Raw genomic sequence first — 18,310 nt, 5'->3', positions numbered from 1 at the left:
AGATTGATAGAGCCAGAAGAGTTCCCAGAAGTTACCTACTACAGGACAGGCCTAACAAAGAAAATAACAGAACGCCACTAGCGGTCACCTTCAGCCCCCAACTAAAACCCCTCCAACGCATTATTAAGGATCTACAACCTATCCTAAAGGATGACCCAACACTCTCACAAGTCTTGGGAGACAGGCCAGTCCTTGCCTACAGACAGCCCCGCAACCTGAAGCAAATACTCACCAACAACCACATACCACACAACAGAACCACTAACCCAGGAACTTATCCTTGCAACAAAGCCCGTTGCCAATTGTGCCCACATATCTATTCAGGGGACACCATCACAGGGCCTAATAACATCAGCCACACTATCAGAGGCTCGTTCACCTGCACATCCACCAATGTGATATATGCCATCATGTGCCAGCAATGCCCCTCTGCCATGTACATTGGTCAAACTGGACAGTCTCTACGTAAAAGAATAAATGGACACAAATCAGATGTCAAGAATTATAACATTCATAAACCAGTCGGAGAACACTTCAATCTCTCTGGTCACGCAATCACAGACATGAAGGTCGCTATCTTAAAACAAAAAAACTTCAAATCCAGACTCCAGCGAGAAACTGCTGAATTGGAATTCATTTGCAAATTGGATACTATTAATTTAGGCTTAAATAGAGACTGGGAGTGGCTAAGTCATTATGCAAGGTAGCCTGTTTCCTCTTGTTTTTTCCTACCCCCCCCCCCCAGATGTTCTGGTTTAACTTGGATTTAAACCTGAAGAGTGGTCAGTTTAGATGAGCTATTACCAGCAGGAGAGTGAGTTTGTGTGTGTATGGGGGTGGGGGGGATGTGAGAAAACCTTGATCTATGCAGGAAATAGCCCGACTTGATTATGTAAAGAGTTGTCACTTTGGATGGGCTAGCACCAGCAGGAGAGTGAATTTGTGTGGGGGGGTGGAGGGTGAGAAAACCTGGATTTGTGCTGGAAATGGCCCACCTGTTGATCACTTTAGATAAGCTATTACCAGCAGGACAGTGGGGTGGGAGGAGGTATTGTTTCATATTCTCTGTGTGTATATAAAGTCTGCTGCAGTTTCCACGGTAAACATCTGATGAAGTGAGCTGTAGCTCACGAAAGCTCATGCTCAAATAAATTGGTTAGTCTCTAAGGTGCCACAAGTACTCCTTTTCTTTTTGCGAATACAGACTAACACGGCTGTTCCTCTGAAACTTAGCTGAGATGTTTCACTTGTGATTCGGAATATAATAATGTAGAACCTGTGCAAATACCTTATTCAGTGTACAGGATGGACAGTGCTCCTTTAACAGGCTGCTATTCAAAATTCTGTTTTCCCCTCATTGTTCAATGTGTGGCCCATGCCACAGTATCCAAATCCTGCTCTGAAGGGTTTCAGGTCCCAGAAAATGAGGGACAGACAATCAATCAGTGACCATCTGTGAAAACTTTGTTTTAAGTGATTTGTCTAGCATCAAATAGGAACTCTGAAGCGGAGGCAAGGATAGAATTCAATTCTCCTGGGCAGCATTCAGCTCCCTTATCTATCAGTCCATCCTTTCTCTTCCTCAGTCGCTACACACCTTCCAACATCTTCAACAAATGAAGCAGGGGCCCTTCAGACAACAGCCTCTCTACTGATTCATCCCCAGAGCAGGTCTATATTGTGCATATTGTGGCACATGGGCAGAAACATAGTCACTGCAAAATCATATCAGAGGCAGGGCCGTCCCTAGGGGGCTGTGGGGCCCAGGACATAGGCGTCGAGTTTCTAATCTCCCGGGGGGTGCTCCCCTCTGGCTCTGCCCAGGCCCCGCCCCACTCCAGCCCTTCCCCCAGGGCCTTACCCCCGCCCTGCTTCTTCCCATCCCACCCTGCCTCTTCCCCACCCAGTTCCACCCCCTCCTCCGAGCACACTGCGCCCTTGCTCCTCTCCCCTCCCCCCAATGCCTCTTGACACCACAAAACATCTGATACGTGGCAGGAGGTGGGTGCTGAGAGGGAGGGGGAGGTGCTGATTGGCGGGGTCCGCCGGTGGGCAGGAGGCGCTAGGGGGAGGTTCTGGTAGGGAGGCTGCCGGTGGCTGCCGCTCGCCTCCTCACCCACCCCCCCGCCCACTGCTCTCCTCCTCACCATCCTCCTGCCTGCTTCCTCACCCTCCTCCTGCCTGCCACCTTACCTCCCCGCCTGCCTCCTCATGATTTTATTGAAGCATGGGGCCCCCCAAAGCACGGGCCACCCCGATTTGCTGTACCCAAGGGACAGATCTGCCTACAGGGTTTGGGGGCAGTGGAGTAGTTCTTTTGTGAATCCTGATTCTGAGCTTTAAACACCTGAAGACACAGTTAGGTGCCTAAATTCTTTTGTGAATCGAACCCTTAGGCTCCTAAGTCCCATTAACTTTCACTAAGACTTATGTTCCCAAGTCCCTTAGGAACTATTGAAAAATTTAACCTTACCCTGTAAGATTTTTGATTGTTTATTTGAGGAAATTAGGAAATTACTTGCTGGCATTCCCAAATTAAATGGAATTCTGTCTTCAGGGGATGCAGAAAAAAACCCTGAATAATCTATGTACCAGTTAATGGCACAGGAACACCAAGCAATCTCAGGAAATGACATTTCATCACGATGGGTTTGTCAGTGGAATGACACTGGTGAAAAGCTGGAGTAATGTAGTAGTGAGTCAGGCTCAATAATCCTGTATTTGATGCATAATATATTATTTTTGAAAATATATATATGCAGAATTTTTCAATTTGATCTTTTATTTAAACAGAATACCATTTTTAGTTTTGACTGCAGCCTATTCTGTTAGTGTTTTTACACTGAGATCAAATAGACTGTGGCTTTGACTGTGTATTTTGTACAGTAGATGGAGGAATCACTTATGTTAAATACACACTGGGAGTTAAACCAAGAACAAACACGAGAGTAAATTATGACCAGAAATATACAACCAAACATGAGCAAAAGAAAATGTTTCCTTGTGTTTGTATTAGAATTTGTTAGGAAAACACATGACAATTACATTTTTTTTCTTATGAATCAGTCCTTGGCAGCACATTTTTATCAAATTAAATGATACTAGGTGAAGTGTCTGTCCAATAAGCCAGGCAGATAACAATCTGATACAAACCATGAGGTAACATGCAACTTCAAAAGATCTTGATAGTGCCTGAAAAGAACATTAAGGCTTTGAGAGAAAACAATAGAAGCAAGGAAACTGCATATTTAAAGCAGAAATGTATCCTATTCCTTAAACATATATGGCAAAACAGGAGGAAGTTAAGAACATGTTCTGTGGTGCCAAGGTACTGGAGCTAATTAAACTCCACCTCAAAAGAAGAGCAGTGCTTACATATGCCCATGTAGAGCTGGGTGAAAATTTTCAGCTGAAACTTCCCCCCCCCCCGAAAATATGTAGATTTGTGTTGATTTTAGCAAATTATTTTTGCTGAAATGAACCCCCCCCCATTGGAAGTGTTGAAACAAGAAACATTTTGATTTCTCAGGCTAGATTTACAAGGGGATTTAGGTGCCAGTCACAAAACTGAGCAGGAGGAAGAGGAGGACAAGCAGCCAGAAGATGGGCCATTAAGAAATAGGAAAGGTTGTGAAATACATTTCTGATACAACAGAAGACTTTTCCCTTTTTTTTTGTAGAAATATACAAAACTAAATTTTGATCCCTATTAAGGCGGGGGGAAAAACCCTAGTGTATGTGTGTACTAAAGCATATGGTACAGCCACTAGGAGCTTCTTAAAGATTGTCACCATACTGAATCCCTCTCCCATAAAGAGTAACTATTTTTGGTAATATAGGATCATGCCTTCCCCAAAGTTTTTCCTAAATTGACTTATCAACAGCACATATAATGAGAAAAATAAAGATATGTATTTATACAGTATGCATATCTAAGCGAACTGTGTGTTCCTAAGCATCCAACAATACCATAACAATTAAAGTGATTTCATAGTCCAAGGTTCAAGCAAATAAGGCCCTAAATCAAGACTGGAATTTGTTATAACAAAGTAGGTGAAATATGGTATTTGGACTTTATACAGGAATGGAAATACAATTAATATGTATACCCTGAATTGAAAGAAAGGCTGTTTGAATGCCACAAAGGGTAAAATACCTGAAGTCCTGTTTATAGTAGGGATCAAATCAGAAAGCCATACCCCCCTTCCAGCCCCCCCCGCCCCCCCCCACACAGTCAGGCTCTGGATTGAGGCTTATTGCATAGTACTCTTCCCACACACAGAAAGATGCCAATTTGGTTACCAGTACTCTTTGGCACAACAAAAATTCCTCTGCAATATTCAGTATCTAAATACCTTAAATTATTAATGGAAAAGTCCAGCCAATTAGGCTAGAACTGGAATGGCACACTGTACAAACACAAGCCCTGATTGTGCCATAAGGTGTATGTGGACAGAGCCCAGCACCTGTGCAGAGTCTAGAGAAGCTGTGCATTCAAGTGAACGGAACTCTGTGCTGGGGTCCACCCGGCTGCATCGCCTGCCAGGTTCAATTAAGTGAATGTCGCGCACTCAAAAACAATACAGAAATGTGAAAAGTGAGCAGAACAAATTCATCCCGTTACTATTCTGAATCTTGAGCATGGTGTGTAAAATAAAATTAATGGGCACTTTAAAAAAAAAGTACCAAATATGCAGCTGCTGGCATGATATGAAAAGTCTGGTGATGGGAGAAGGATAAAAATTATTAATAATACATTAATTAATATATAACACTTATATAATGCTTTTCATCAGTCGATCACAAAGAGCTTTACAAATGAGGTCAATATTATTAGCCTCATTTTGCAGATGAAGAAACTGAGGCACAAATAGATGATGGCACTTAGGAGCCAAAATCCCTTTTGAAAATGATATTTAGGCTCCTAAATCTTAAGCATTGCAACCCTGAGTGTAGCAATGCCTAAATACCTTCAAATAACTGGGTCCAAGTGGCATAGTCTGGAACAGAACCCAGGTCTGCTGAGCCCCAGTTCAGTGCTCTGTCCACTAGGAAACACTACATTCCCAGATGATCTAATAGTTCATTTCCATTTCTAATTTCTAGGATTCGGTTATAATTACGTAAATCATTACTCAACCATTTGTTATAAAAATTCAGCAACTTTTTTAAAAACAGAAGGAATAATATACTTCAAGAAATTATACTAGATACCTAAACTAATCAGGTGGATGAAATAATATGTTATTCTTACCTTCTCTGAAAGATATCTTACTTTAGACACTCATGATCATTACTGTAGTTAGCCTGTTCTCAACAGCATCTTATGTAGATATCTTTCTTGAAGGAATTCATACTCAATAAACTTCTTTCTAAAAATATGTAGCCGATAGGAAAAGGCCAAAAATTACTAAGGGATATTGCCCCTCAGCTGGAATGTATACTATATTATCTTATTTAACAACCTGTTATTTGAACTTCAAAGCCAGGCATCTGGATGTGTTCATGTATGTACTGTATATCTCGCAGTACTAAATGTTAGCTCTATTGATTCAGGGACTGAATTTCATTCTGATCCTTCATTCTGTTTCCTAAACAGCTTTGCTGACAAGCATTCCTAAACTGTGATATCTCGCTAAAATTGAATAACTATGTTACCCTAATTTCAACCACACTAGTTAGAGGTTTATTCCCCCCTAGATTCTCCATGGCCTTCCATTTAGGCCATGGAACAGGCCTGCATATGTGGTTGAGCTATTCCTGAAGCTTGTGCAAATCATAGAAAAGTTTTTCATTCACATTCATCAAGATGTGCACTGCAGAGTCAAAAGGGCTAGGAGACTTGATCTGAATGAGTTTCTTCTACTCCACTGCACCTTTCCCCAGGGCTTTGTGAGTCAAAAGAACCCACATCACCATAGCCTAAAATTTATACATATAAAATCTATTCAGCTCTACAGGGACAACCAGTGATATCACCCAGCATATTGCCCTCCCAAAAATACTTGTATACTGATATTTCTTCTTCATTCCTGTGTGATTGGAAGGAAAGGGTTTTGCTCCTGAAGAAATCAGATCCTTGGCAAATCACTCCTTTGCGATAAAACACCCCACTGATATATTTTGGTCGGTCAACCTTCAAAAATCCTTCCTAATCTATCCCTGCCCAGCTGAATACGACATGAATGTGGGTCATTTCCTCAAAGGTGCAAAGGAAGCAGTGTAATATGAGGCTATGCTAGTCCCACTCTGGGCTTGTGTTCACTAGAAAGCTGCATCGAATTAGAACACAATCTTAAGAAAAGTCCGAGCCTATTTGGGGTTCCCTAGAACCAAATGACAGGATGTTGAACATGACTCATTCCTCTCTACACCGACTGCAAAATTATGGTCAACACAACTCCTGAAAGTCATGTTCTGATGGTGTAATTTTCTAGTGGAAGCATGCGTGAGGCAGCCTGTTCAAGTGATTAGAGCATGAGACTACCACTCAGGAGTCCTGGAGTTCTATCGTTTATCCAGAGAGAGTAGAGACAAATCACTTAATCGCTATGTGCCTCAGTTTCTCCACCTTTGTAAAGTATTTTGAGATCCTAAATTGATATATGCTGTAAGAGCTCAGTATTATTAATATGTGCTGGAATGGAAGGCATTGAACAAAAGCCAGATTTCAGACTTCCTGTTGGCTCTGCTGCACAATCTTGTGTAATATTTGGATTTTATCCTCTGACTGAGCTGAAATATCCTCCAATTATCACTGAGCCTTGAAAAAGGTAATTTTAGGAGAGTAGTGCCTTCGGCAAGCAGACTAGTATTCTCAAATGTATTCCATGTTAATAAACATATTTGTACTTGGGTTTATTGCTACTGCCATAAAAGACTTTTTGTTCTGGCAGCAGCAAACATAACCTTTTCCTTAAAAAAAAAGCACTGATATTATTGAAAGGATTTCTTTGACACAAGAAAGGTTTCTTTGATTCTTTGCAGTTCTGGTGCTGGCTAAACTGAATATGTCTTTATAAATAATACTATGGGACATAAATGTATCATTTTAATCAGTTTAGGAGGTCACTGATAAGTTATTATGTCCCTATGCTTGGGAAGAGAGAACATTTCCTGGATAAGTTAAGAGCAAGGCATGACTTTTATAATATCTATTTAGTTAGCCATCAGCCTGAAGAATCTGAGCTAGAGATATTATTACAAATATTATTTAAAAGTGCATTTAAAAGTTCCTTCAACAAAGAAGATGACTTTTCAGTTGAAGAACAGGGAGGAACACTTGTTTTCCGAGGAAGTAACTAAACTGAAATGCTTTGAGGGCTTGCTGAGGAAATATATGTACATCTTCCTGATGTCCGACTAATGATAGAAATTCCCATCCAAGCACTACCAATGTTTTCACCTGTATTCTTCTGCTAAATTTCCACATTCAAATTAAAAGTCTGAGAAACTCTGTGATGTATAGCTAGTGACTTTTATATGACATGAACAACAATGATTCATGTTGAATAAGCCTTGATATATGAAACACAAAGACACAAAACTCCGTTTTTCTTTTCTGTATGATGCCTACTCACCATCTAGGATATCATGGAAACTAACTTAAATTTAGAACTTCTTAATAAAGCAGCACAATTTGCCAGGGGCTTTTGCAGAGAGGATGTGGGAAAGCTATTAAGCTGCGTTCCTTTGTTACTTTGTTGCTTTGGCTGGGCTAAGTCTTAGTTACAGTTGGAAGTTCTGGACTCACTGATTATCTTGAAAAGGAATTATACTAGATAGCTTTGTGAAACAGCAATGCTCAAGAAGTGTATCAATAAAACAGCATTTCTCCAAGTGAACTCACTTTCTCATTATCTCTCTCTCCTCCACTCCTCGCCTTTGTCTCTCTCACTTTTAAGACACCCTCTATTTAAGTTTATCTATTTTTCTTAGGTGTTCTCAGAACACCCATCACTGTAGAATGTAGATGCCAATGTGCAACTAGTGTCACTAAAGCATATTATTAATTCCATTGATTTATGTCTCCACTAATGGATCTGTTTTTAAACACCTAATTGTCTGATACCCTATAAAGGAGATTCAAAATTTGTAATCTTTAGACTATGTACCTGTTTACTTTTCCTCCTTTGCCGGTAAATGCATGTAAAAGTGTATGATATATATAACATTTGACTGTAATCTTGTTAATATTTATATGTACTTTTACATAAAAATCAGTACAGATTTATTCACATAAATAAGAAATGATGGTAACACTTACTAAAAACATCTCCTCTAAGGCTTTGTTCATGGCCAATCTGGTTCCTAAGGTCCTCTTGTTCTTCCTCCTGTTCTTCCTCTACAGCATCTTCAGTCTCTTTCTCCTCTTCATCATAGGTCCCTCCAATGTAAACACCATCTTCGTAGTCAAAGGATGGCAAGTGAACCTTAGAAGCTGGTGTAATGGCTGGTTCTGGGATCACATTCTTGATCTCTTCATGTTTTTTCACACTGCTCTTGTGTGCAAGAAGTTTCTTGATTGTGTCCTTGATGGGTCCAGGGATTCTTGTGACTTCCTTCACTAAATTTTCCGGGATAACTAGAACCAACAATGAAATGTAAAAGATACACTTGAAGTAACTGGGCCACCCCAAAATCGTAGTGCTTTTAAACAGATAACACATGATCCATTGCAATTTTCAAAGAAACTATATGGCCAAATTCACTGTTGTCATATGCAGGTGGAACATAGAGCTGAACCTGCATACATGAACAGTGAACTTGTCCCATAGTACATACAACCTTTCCCTACTGTTTGATTACATTTCAGTGAAAACTTTCTAGGCTTATCTGCTGCAATTTAAAAAGCAATACTCAGTAGTGATGGGTGAACATCGAAAAGTTCAATTCAAATGGGCACCCAGAAGTTCAGGAGTTTAGCTTTTGCAGGAGTTGCCTAGAAGTCTTACACAAATATTCTGTCTCCAGAGATTTCCAATATTTCTGCTGCCAGCTGGCCACAAACTGCCACAAGAACATCCAGTTTTGTGGTATTTTGGAACTTTTGCCGTTGTCCAGAATACAAAAACTACAGAATCTGCTAGAAATGAAAAACCATGGGTGCGTATGTGTTTGTGAGAGAAAATATTAACCAAGCTTTTTCAAACCTGAAAAAAAGAGGGAATGGGCTTTGAATTCAGGGTGGTTTTGTCCAACCCTGCTACATAGTAGAGTATAATTAAGCCAAATACCATTTATACCTAGACAGAAAACTACAAAGAAAATCACCGGAAAAATTCCTAAGGGATGCTTTTAAATTTAAGCAGCAGCCCCATTTTTTATGCAATGTTTTCCTTGTCAATGTTTTGACCTCCAAACTTAAATTTATTTCTTAATTTTTGTTTTTACATTTCTCTCTCCTGTCCCCATGAACCCCAAACTATGTTGGAATTGCACAAGTGGGAGACAGCTTCCTTAAAAGCTCTCTGCTGCATTTCCAGGGGAAGGAACAGCCAGGATTGCTATCACACCATGGTGGGTTGAAAGAGAAGGCCATATATTTTCCTTTTTTGAGTGATGACACAGGTGAGGAGCAGGGTTATGATAGAGGGGGAGATTGGGGCAAGTTTTGTGTCTCTGGGTCTGGGGGTGGAGTGGGTTGGTTATGTAGAGCTGAGATTTTGTTCAGAGTGCTTTTGTTTGGCTGTCTTTCTCCGCCTGTACAGATAGTGGGGATTACTTTTCTCTGCATTTTACACTAGTTCATACCCTTTATTCCAATCTTGGTGATGGGGGATTGGGCTCTGATGGACTAGCTGACATCCCTCCTATGTAGGTGTTCACTGAGCAGAGGACCTTTCACCTTTCTCCTTACTAAGGAAAGCTTTAGATGTTATATCTCAGAATAGGTATCAGAGGGTGGGCCTCATCTTCTGTTATTGTTAAATGAAAGATTGGTTCTATCTAAAATACTTATATGCCCCTATTACTGTAGCATCTGAGAGCCTCGCAAGCTTTAATGTATTTAACCTCACAACACCCCTGTGAGGTCAAGCAGTGCTATTATTCCATTTTACAGATAGGGAACTGAGGCACAGAAAGACTAAATGGCTTTTCTAACATCACAGAGGAAGCCTAGTGGAACAGGGAATTGAACCCAAGACTCCTAAATCCTAGGCTAGAGCTCTAATCACCAGGCTACCCTTCTTGGTTGATAATAAAATACTGGCCATCCATGATTTGACAATGGATGAAATGCTGACTTTACACATATGGCAGAGATGTGGTGGGATGACAACACAGAACCAACTTTGGCTAACTGATACCAGATCTAGGGTATGAACTCAAGGGAATAATTAAGGAGATGCTGTGGCTCAATGGTTTACATCTGACCAAAAGCTCAGAAAAGCCACTGCCCCAAAACTACACCTGATAGTACTTCTCCGTGTGATATGCAAGTCCCGGGAAAGAGATGGGAACATATCTGGTGATATAGATCACTCACTGCTGCTGCAGAAGTTCCAGTACAGGCTGAGGAAGTTCCTACTTGTGGCAGCAGAGGCACTGAGGGAGACAGTGCCCAAGGAGTTTTAAAATCCACACAGATAACAAGTCTTCTAATTCAGCTCAGGACTTCATGGCTGCCATGACAATACTAGGATGATCCCATGTCACTGTATGCTCCACTCACACTTCTGGCCTCACTCTGAATCTGTTTGGGTTAGGAACACACATTGACATGCTTCTGCTGGTTTGAGTTCTAAACCCATCTCTCCTGTTGAGGTGGAGGAATCTGCTTTCATGGTCTGCCCCTAGAGGTTAATGAGACCTGGGCATTCCAGAGCATTCTAGAGGAGAAGACTTTCTTGCCCACAGAACACTCTCAGTAGGTTAGCAGAACTTTATTACAGTCTTTGAAGGCATTGAAGGGAGGGGTGATGGGGGATGAAGTTTCTTATAGGAATTTGAAGGGTAGGGAGAAATGGATATTTTCCCCCTTTGTTTTCTGCTGCCTAGTGGTTGTATATCTGGGGAGGGGTATGCTGTTGTTTTGGATTTATAATGATTTTTGAATTGCATTTTTAATTGATGGCAAGGATATCTAGAATATGGGATAGGTTCTCTTTTCTGTGTGTTTCTTTAAATAGTAGCAGCAGAACCCCCCCCAGCTATTACAAATAAAATAATTAAATGTGTAACTTGGAGAGTATGGGAAAAGGTACAGAGATCACATCAGCTCCCGTTTAACACATTGCTATTAGTTTGAATTTGTCCCTTTTTCTTTAAACCAAAAGTGGCTACATTTTCTTTTTTTTTTCAATGACTTGTCCCACGTGGACAAAAGCACTTTCTCTGGGAGGTACTTAGTGATGTATTCAGGTTTTATGAGACTGCAGCTGCAAGTATAAAGCAAACCAGTGCCAGTATAAATAAATCAAAATCTCAGATGTTATTTTTCTTTCCTTTGAATAATAGTTCCAGGCTCATTTGCCATACATCTGCATGTCATGACTTTCTTAATGTGCTGCTTAGCGAGCCTTCCCCCTAGAGGATGGTGCTATAAAGAACGTAGTGTATAATTTAGACGGTATGGTTCGCTTAGTCTTTACTCAGAACACAGCAAGAAAAATTAATAGGAAAACCCCATTCCCAACAAATTTCCTCTCAACAATCAGTAACACAAAACTCCAGGCTTTTAATAAAGAGCCTATGGAGGTTTTCAAGTCAAGTCTGACAGCCCAGCAAACTTAAACATCTGCTTTCAGTTTCTGCTTTGAAGTCTTCCTATTGAAATGAAAAATTCTTATAGCTCAACCTAAAAACCTTTATGGTGCCAGAAAACCAACCCTCCTTCTATTTACAGAAGAAAATAGGGACAAGGAAACCAACCTACAGATGTGATAAAAATATGGGGACAAAGGTGCACAGTCCACACACCTTTTTGGTTTGTAATAACATTATGAAAAACTGCATACTCTCATTTTAGAATCATAGGTGAATGGAGGCTGGGCTGGGGGCAGCTTTTTGGAGATATCACTAATCCTTTTTCAAATCTGATTCCTGTCTTAAAGTAGCCCAAGGTGCTAAATTTAAGCCTTCTTAAGTCTGGATGTCAGCAACAGCTGGAGGGGGTCCTTCCCCATATTCATCTGGAAAATCTTATGCTCCCACAACATGTTCTGTAGAATCCACTGTCATCAGAGTTTGCTAACTTCCACATATGGACATCACAGGAAGGAACAGCCTGAGCCTCCATGAGAACGCGGAATGCACTGGAGAAAGCCAAAGGCCAAACTGCCAAAGGCCAAGACTAAGGCTGTGAGGCTGGAATTTTTGAGAAAAACCCTCAGCATATAATCCTATATTTATTGAACACAAACCTTCATGCATTTATCAACAACTTTGATCCATTTCTCCCCTGCCATTCTTTATAAACCTCATATCTGGTAGTATATAGATTACTACCTGTCAGTCATTCTTTTACATTTTGTGTTTATAATGCCCATGTGAAAATGCATCAGCTTTAATTCACAGAGAATTAAAACAAAAGAGCTCTGCAAGCAACAATGCCAGCGGAGGCTAAGGGCTAAAGGTGAGTATTTTCTGTAAACACATTCTGTGCAAGACTAGGGACTTAATTAGTCACATTAGGTGACTAATGCCTGAATTAAGCAGGTTGAGTTGGAAAGAACATAGAACAATTGCTAGACTCCAGCTTTTCGTATGCTGTGCTATACAAAGAGGAACGTTGCTCCTGAGAGGAAGAACAAAAAGATGGAGATGTTACATTCCTTTCTCTCACATGTGCCCCTGTAACCATGGCTGGGAATTGGTACATAAGAACCAACAGGTCCCAACAGAGAAGAGTTATTGCTGTCAACTCCTATATGCTATATATTGGCTCCTCTTTGACACCTAACCGCACGTTAGGATTATCACCTGCCAGATTTTCTAAGAGGTTCGTTTATAAAACAAGTTTCTAACTTCTGTGTATAAAAGTGAAAGAGTGAGCATGCATGTGTGTACATATATCAATTTCCTAACCTTATGGAAAATTCCTATAGAACTTAATAGGGATGCAACCAGTAGGATTCCAGAGTAATAACTCTAAAAATTGATTGCATTTAGTAGAAAATGCTACTGTTTCAAATTTTAAAAATTACATAGGTTGGTTTACAAATCCTATAGAAAGACTACCACTCTTCTTTAGGAATTATTGCAAAATAATCTGAGAATGCACAGAAACTTGGTATCATTTAGAAAACTCCCATTAAGACATTTCAAGAGTTGATCCAGGAGCAAGCTCATTTAATTTTTAAGATATATACAAATTTGAGTGAAAAAAGATATTGACAACATTGATGAAAAGATGGTAAAGGGACCTGGCCAAATAAGTTGATCTCTATGAATGGGTCTCTTCAGTTTGTGTAGCACATAGAAAAAAAATGTCTAAATTACTGTACGGATAGCATCGGACTCCAGTTAAGATACATAATATTTTTGCTACCAGGGAGGTGCTTTCTTGGAGGGAGTTGTGGGTAAAGGGGTACATATTGTCCAGGAACTAGGCAGTTTGGGGAAGAAGTTGCTAGAAAGTTTCATTTTATGACAAAGTGCCAGCATTCTAAAGATCCCTTGACCTGCTCACTTAATGCTCCAGTAAAGAACCTTCATTTTAAACAGAACTGCAAAATAATTTTTTTATATTGATAGCAGCTAGATTGTTTTGGACATTATTGGAAAAATGTGATCCTTCTTCCTATGGAATTGTGATACAGTAAAATATGGACTGTCCTTGTAATGGAAGAGCTATCACACACAAGAGAAGTGCCAAAATGAGGATAAAAAGAAAAGGAGTACTTGTGGCACCTTAGAGACTAACCAATTTATTTGAGCATAAGCTTTCGTGAGCTACAGCTCACTTAGAAACAGTGAAATGTACTTAGTCAATACACAACCAGAAGTCAGGAGAAACAGAGGCCTGACAAAAGCAGTGGACTGGAATAAGATGAAGGCCAAATGTGGGAACGGTTAACACCCCTTCAGGGAAAGATAAAAGTGTTACAATTTTGTAGGTTCTCAGAGGCAGTTCAGAAACACACTTCAACATGCCATTCAAATCCACAAACTGAGAGGCAAAAGTAAACCTGAAGTACCACAGACAGTGCTATAGAATCATAGAAGATTAGGATTGGAAGAGACTTCAGGAGGTCATCTAGTCCAACCCCCGCTCAAAGCAGGACCAACCCCATCTAAATCATCCCAGCCATGGCTTTGTCATGCAGTATTTGTCATGTATACATGCAGTATTCTATATGCAGTTCACTGTAGTAGCCATTTTCTGTTCTATATATAGATTAAAAACCAGCAACCCACATCTGGATTTTACATTTATTAACCTCTGTAATTATTCAGTGATGTTAAGAGGTTTAGCTACATGATTCTCATTACAAGCAATGACAGCTACATGGCTAACCTCTAGCATAACACTTTGATTTATCATGCATTAGTAAAATCTAATACCATTGCAATGGAAAATCATTCACAGTATCCCGTAGAAAACTGTTATCCAGACCTAGCGATGCCTCTCCCAAATATGGTATAGTTTTAGGACTAATCATGCAAGATACCAACTACCCTAAATTACCAGGGTGAAAGTACCCATTTATTTAAAAAAGTCCAGGATTTCACTCCCATTGCCTTTTGAATTGGGAACACTTAGCTGCTCAGTAGAAGTCTGTATGTCTATTTTGCTGTCAGCTGCTACACATGTCTCTTTTAGCACCAATGCTGTCCAGGTTTGCCCTCCCTCTGAGTATGTTTTAGATTATTTTCTCTACCAGACTTGCATACATTTTCCCAATTGAACTCTCATTTTATTCCTTTCTGTCCATGTTTCTAATTTCTCTATTTATCTGTATTATTTCTCTGTTCTCTCTGGAGTTCATACCTCCTAATTCACTATCATCTGCAAATTTTAATAATGTGCTACTTTTTTTCCTCTTCTGGATAGTTAACAAACTTCAACAAGTTAGGACAGAATACTAGAAACTGTATTGTAGTGAACAATCCCAGACTGTCAGAGAGACGGAGTAGATGGTCTAACAGGGATTTTTCAGTCTCTAATATTGATGAGTCTATAAGACTAGCCCCTGTAAAGTGTGTAATAACCATTGCATATGCTCAAAAATTCTTCCTTTGTTCTCATTCAGGTAACTTGTAAAATATAACAGGGTGATGCATATTTATCTTTGAAATATTTCTGTTTAAGTAAAAATAACTCATGCATAGATTTGGTCAGAAAATAGGGTTCCCCGATGAAAGATTTCAGCTTTTCCTAGAAAAATTGAAAACCTTTGATACAGAAATTTTCAATCAAAATGAAACATTTTGACATTTCTGCATCAATTTTTGTTTTGTTTTGTTTTGTTTGTGGACCCAAATAGAAACGTTTTGTTTCCGTTAGAATGTATTGTAAAGCAAACTATGTCTCCCAGGATGCACCAGTGTCCCCTCTTGCTGAACCACTAGGGTTCATCAAGGGTGATGCAGTCTGGCTGGAGAGCCCTGCCCATAGAGGAGACTGCAGGCATGAGGTACCTGAACTACAACTCCCATGAGAGACTAAACTTCCACATCTAAATTTTCAGGTTTCGGTCAATTTCACTTTTGTCTTGTATTCAAAGTACTATAAAGGTGCCCAGTGCTACCATGATAGGTACTAGGGACCATTAAAAGTGTATGGAAAACTCCCACATCTTGCGTCTTGCGTTTCACAGGATTGTCCCAGTTTTGAGCAAGCTAAGTTTTCACTGTATTTGCACTGCGTTTTGATGTTACACTTAGAAGATGTTGCAACATCATAATTTGTCCTAAAGGACAAACTTGTAAAACTGTCAACCCAAAATAGAATTTAGTATCTTTTGCTACAAGTTCTGGCAGTATACACTCTCTCTCTCTCTCACTCACACACACACACTCACACTCACTCTTTTGGCATGTCAGAGTCATGCTCTTAAATCGAACTATGTACAAAATCTGACCAAAATTAGATATTTTTGCTTGATCTTGGGAAAATCAGTTTGATGTGGTCCAAATTTCTGAACCTCTTAGTATCATGCAAGTCAGCCCCAGAATTACCTGATGGAAAGGTATGTCAAAGAGTGGTGACAAAGCAGGGATAATATTAGCGCTGTAATCTTAACACCCTTTCGATGTTGACTACATTCTTGTCCTTTGCAACTTGGAAGGTGTAGTTAGTATATAGTGTTCACTGAACTTGAAAACTGCTCTCCACTGCCATATACCTTTGCACTAGAATTAAGAAATTAATAGACAATGGGCCAAATTCAGCCCCGAAATAGTATTGTCCTTATTGACTTCACTCATGTTGGGTCTGAATTGAGCCTAACAGATTCAGTATTGATACAAAAAAGGATTTTGCATTAATAGTCACTATGTACAGCATCTAGAACATGATAGATGCTAGTCATGCTTTTTAAGGTATCACTGCAAGGTTTGAGATACCACAGTAACGGGAATAAGAACCTGTATAGAACATAACGTCACAGCACATTTTGGAGGTGCTAGTGTAATACAAATAAATGATAGAATTACATAGAATCATAGAAATGCAGGGCTAGAAGGGACTTGGAAAGGTCCAGCTGAGGGAGGTCCATACCCAATCACTAAAGTTTAAAAGGATTAATGGAGCAGGACCCTTGGAAAAGGCTACTGTAACATATAAAGTAAATAAGAGTTTATGACAATATTTTCACAACATTCTTCCTCTGATGAATGGAAACATTTTCAGATCTCCCCTGAGGAAGATTTATTGAATTAAGTTGTCGGAGAAACTTTCCCCAGAAAATAAAAAGGTGCACTTAAATAGGCTGCTCTTGTCTTTATGTTTAATTTTTCCTTTTTTGGAGGGTCATTTTCATTTAGGAATTGGCATACACATCTCTGTGGACAGAGAAGACATAAGACAAAACTATAAACAAAAACATTTTAGCATGAAAAGCAAGCCCTGTTCCCTCCACACCCATTTTACCTGAGCTTGTTTGCAACTCTTCTAGAAAGATCTGAATAGTTCAAGAGGCCAAGCCTTTGAGGAAAAACTGCAGCAGATTTCTTTAGGGAGAGAAGATAGATAAGACCACATTCTGCTCACCATTACACCAGTGGGATCCCACCGGTGTAACAGAACGTAATTTGGCCAAAATAATACTTTTATTACATATGCAATAAGAGATTACTTTTGTAATATGTGTGTGACTTCAGTGGGAGTTTTGTCTGGCTAAGGAATGCAGGACTGGGTTCTAATAATCATCCCATAGTTACCTAAGAAAAGTAAAAGCAATGCATCTCTGGGGATCAGCAGTTACTTACCAGAACATTCAAATCCACTACCTCTGTAGCCCTGTTTACATTTGCACTTGAAGGATCCCTGAGTATTGAGGCACTCTGCATGGACATTACACTTGTGTGTACTTGCAGCACATTCGTTTATATCTAGAAAAGGGATAATTCAGTGAAAATTTCATTCAAATCATAGTTTCATAACAATCTGCCTGTGGCAGTCATCTGTTTTCAGACAGTTTAAGCACCAGCATTAGAACCTGAGACCACTGCTAACAGAAGAATCCTCTCTGGCTATGGACTCTTGCTTCTTTCTCAAGACCAAAACTTTTGGCCTGTGTGTCTGAGCATGACTTGTAGTATAATAATTTTAGGGCCTGATCCTGCTCCCAGTGAAGTCAATGGAGGTTTTGCTTATGACTTCAGTGAGAGCAGGATTGGGCCCTGAGATTGTAAATGTTGCTCTCCTAACAAAATACAAAGGGCCCATGAAAGTAAGCATGACTATGATGAAATGCAGTCATTTAGGCCCTAGTTCTGCCCTCCTTGCATGGAATAGCACCTCACTCCACGAACAATCCATTGCAAGTAAGAACTGGCAGAACTGTGCCTGTAGATTGTAAGATCCACAGGGCAGGGGGTTCTTGTATTTGTTTGAGAAGTGCCAGGCACGTACAGGATGCTGCTGGAAATATAATTGATATATTCAGTAAACCATTATGTTAAATTGACATCAGAACATTTTAAACAGTGGCAGTAACTGATTTAATTGTTTTGTTCCATTTGATTTTGCTACTGAATGGCACAAGAGCTTTTCTGGTTTCTCCCAAATGAGGGAGCTAAGTTCTTACAAAGGTAAAGTTTTGCACCCATTCATATGTTACCCACCCATGATTCACACCCAGCAGGTCAAAGGTACAGATGCAAAGCATGGGTCAGCATGGACACACAAGTAACAGAGAAC

The 18,310-nt window shown here is 39.9% G+C and overlaps 1 protein-coding gene across 3 annotated transcripts in view; it reads right to left on the bottom strand.

Moving 5' to 3' along the window:
* The window catches only part of EGFL6 (EGF like domain multiple 6), a 71,032-nt gene that overhangs the window by 15,654 nt on the left and 37,068 nt on the right, over positions 1 to 18,310 (bottom strand). For all 3 annotated transcript variants that reach the window (XM_048860876.2, XM_048860868.2, XM_048860884.2), the window contains 2 exons: positions 17,377 to 17,499; positions 8,267 to 8,584 (listed from right to left, as the gene is read on the bottom strand). In XM_048860876.2, the coding sequence (XP_048716833.2) occupies positions 8,267 to 8,584; positions 17,377 to 17,499 (441 nt within the window). The remainder of the gene's footprint in view (positions 1 to 8,266; positions 8,585 to 17,376; positions 17,500 to 18,310) is intronic.

Source organism: Caretta caretta, chromosome 1 (assembly GCF_965140235.1).
Source record: "Caretta caretta isolate rCarCar2 chromosome 1, rCarCar1.hap1, whole genome shotgun sequence".
NCBI lineage: Eukaryota > Metazoa > Chordata > Testudines > Cheloniidae > Caretta > Caretta caretta.
Note: the sequence above shows the minus strand (reverse complement) of the source record. Positions and strands in the feature narration are given on the sequence as shown.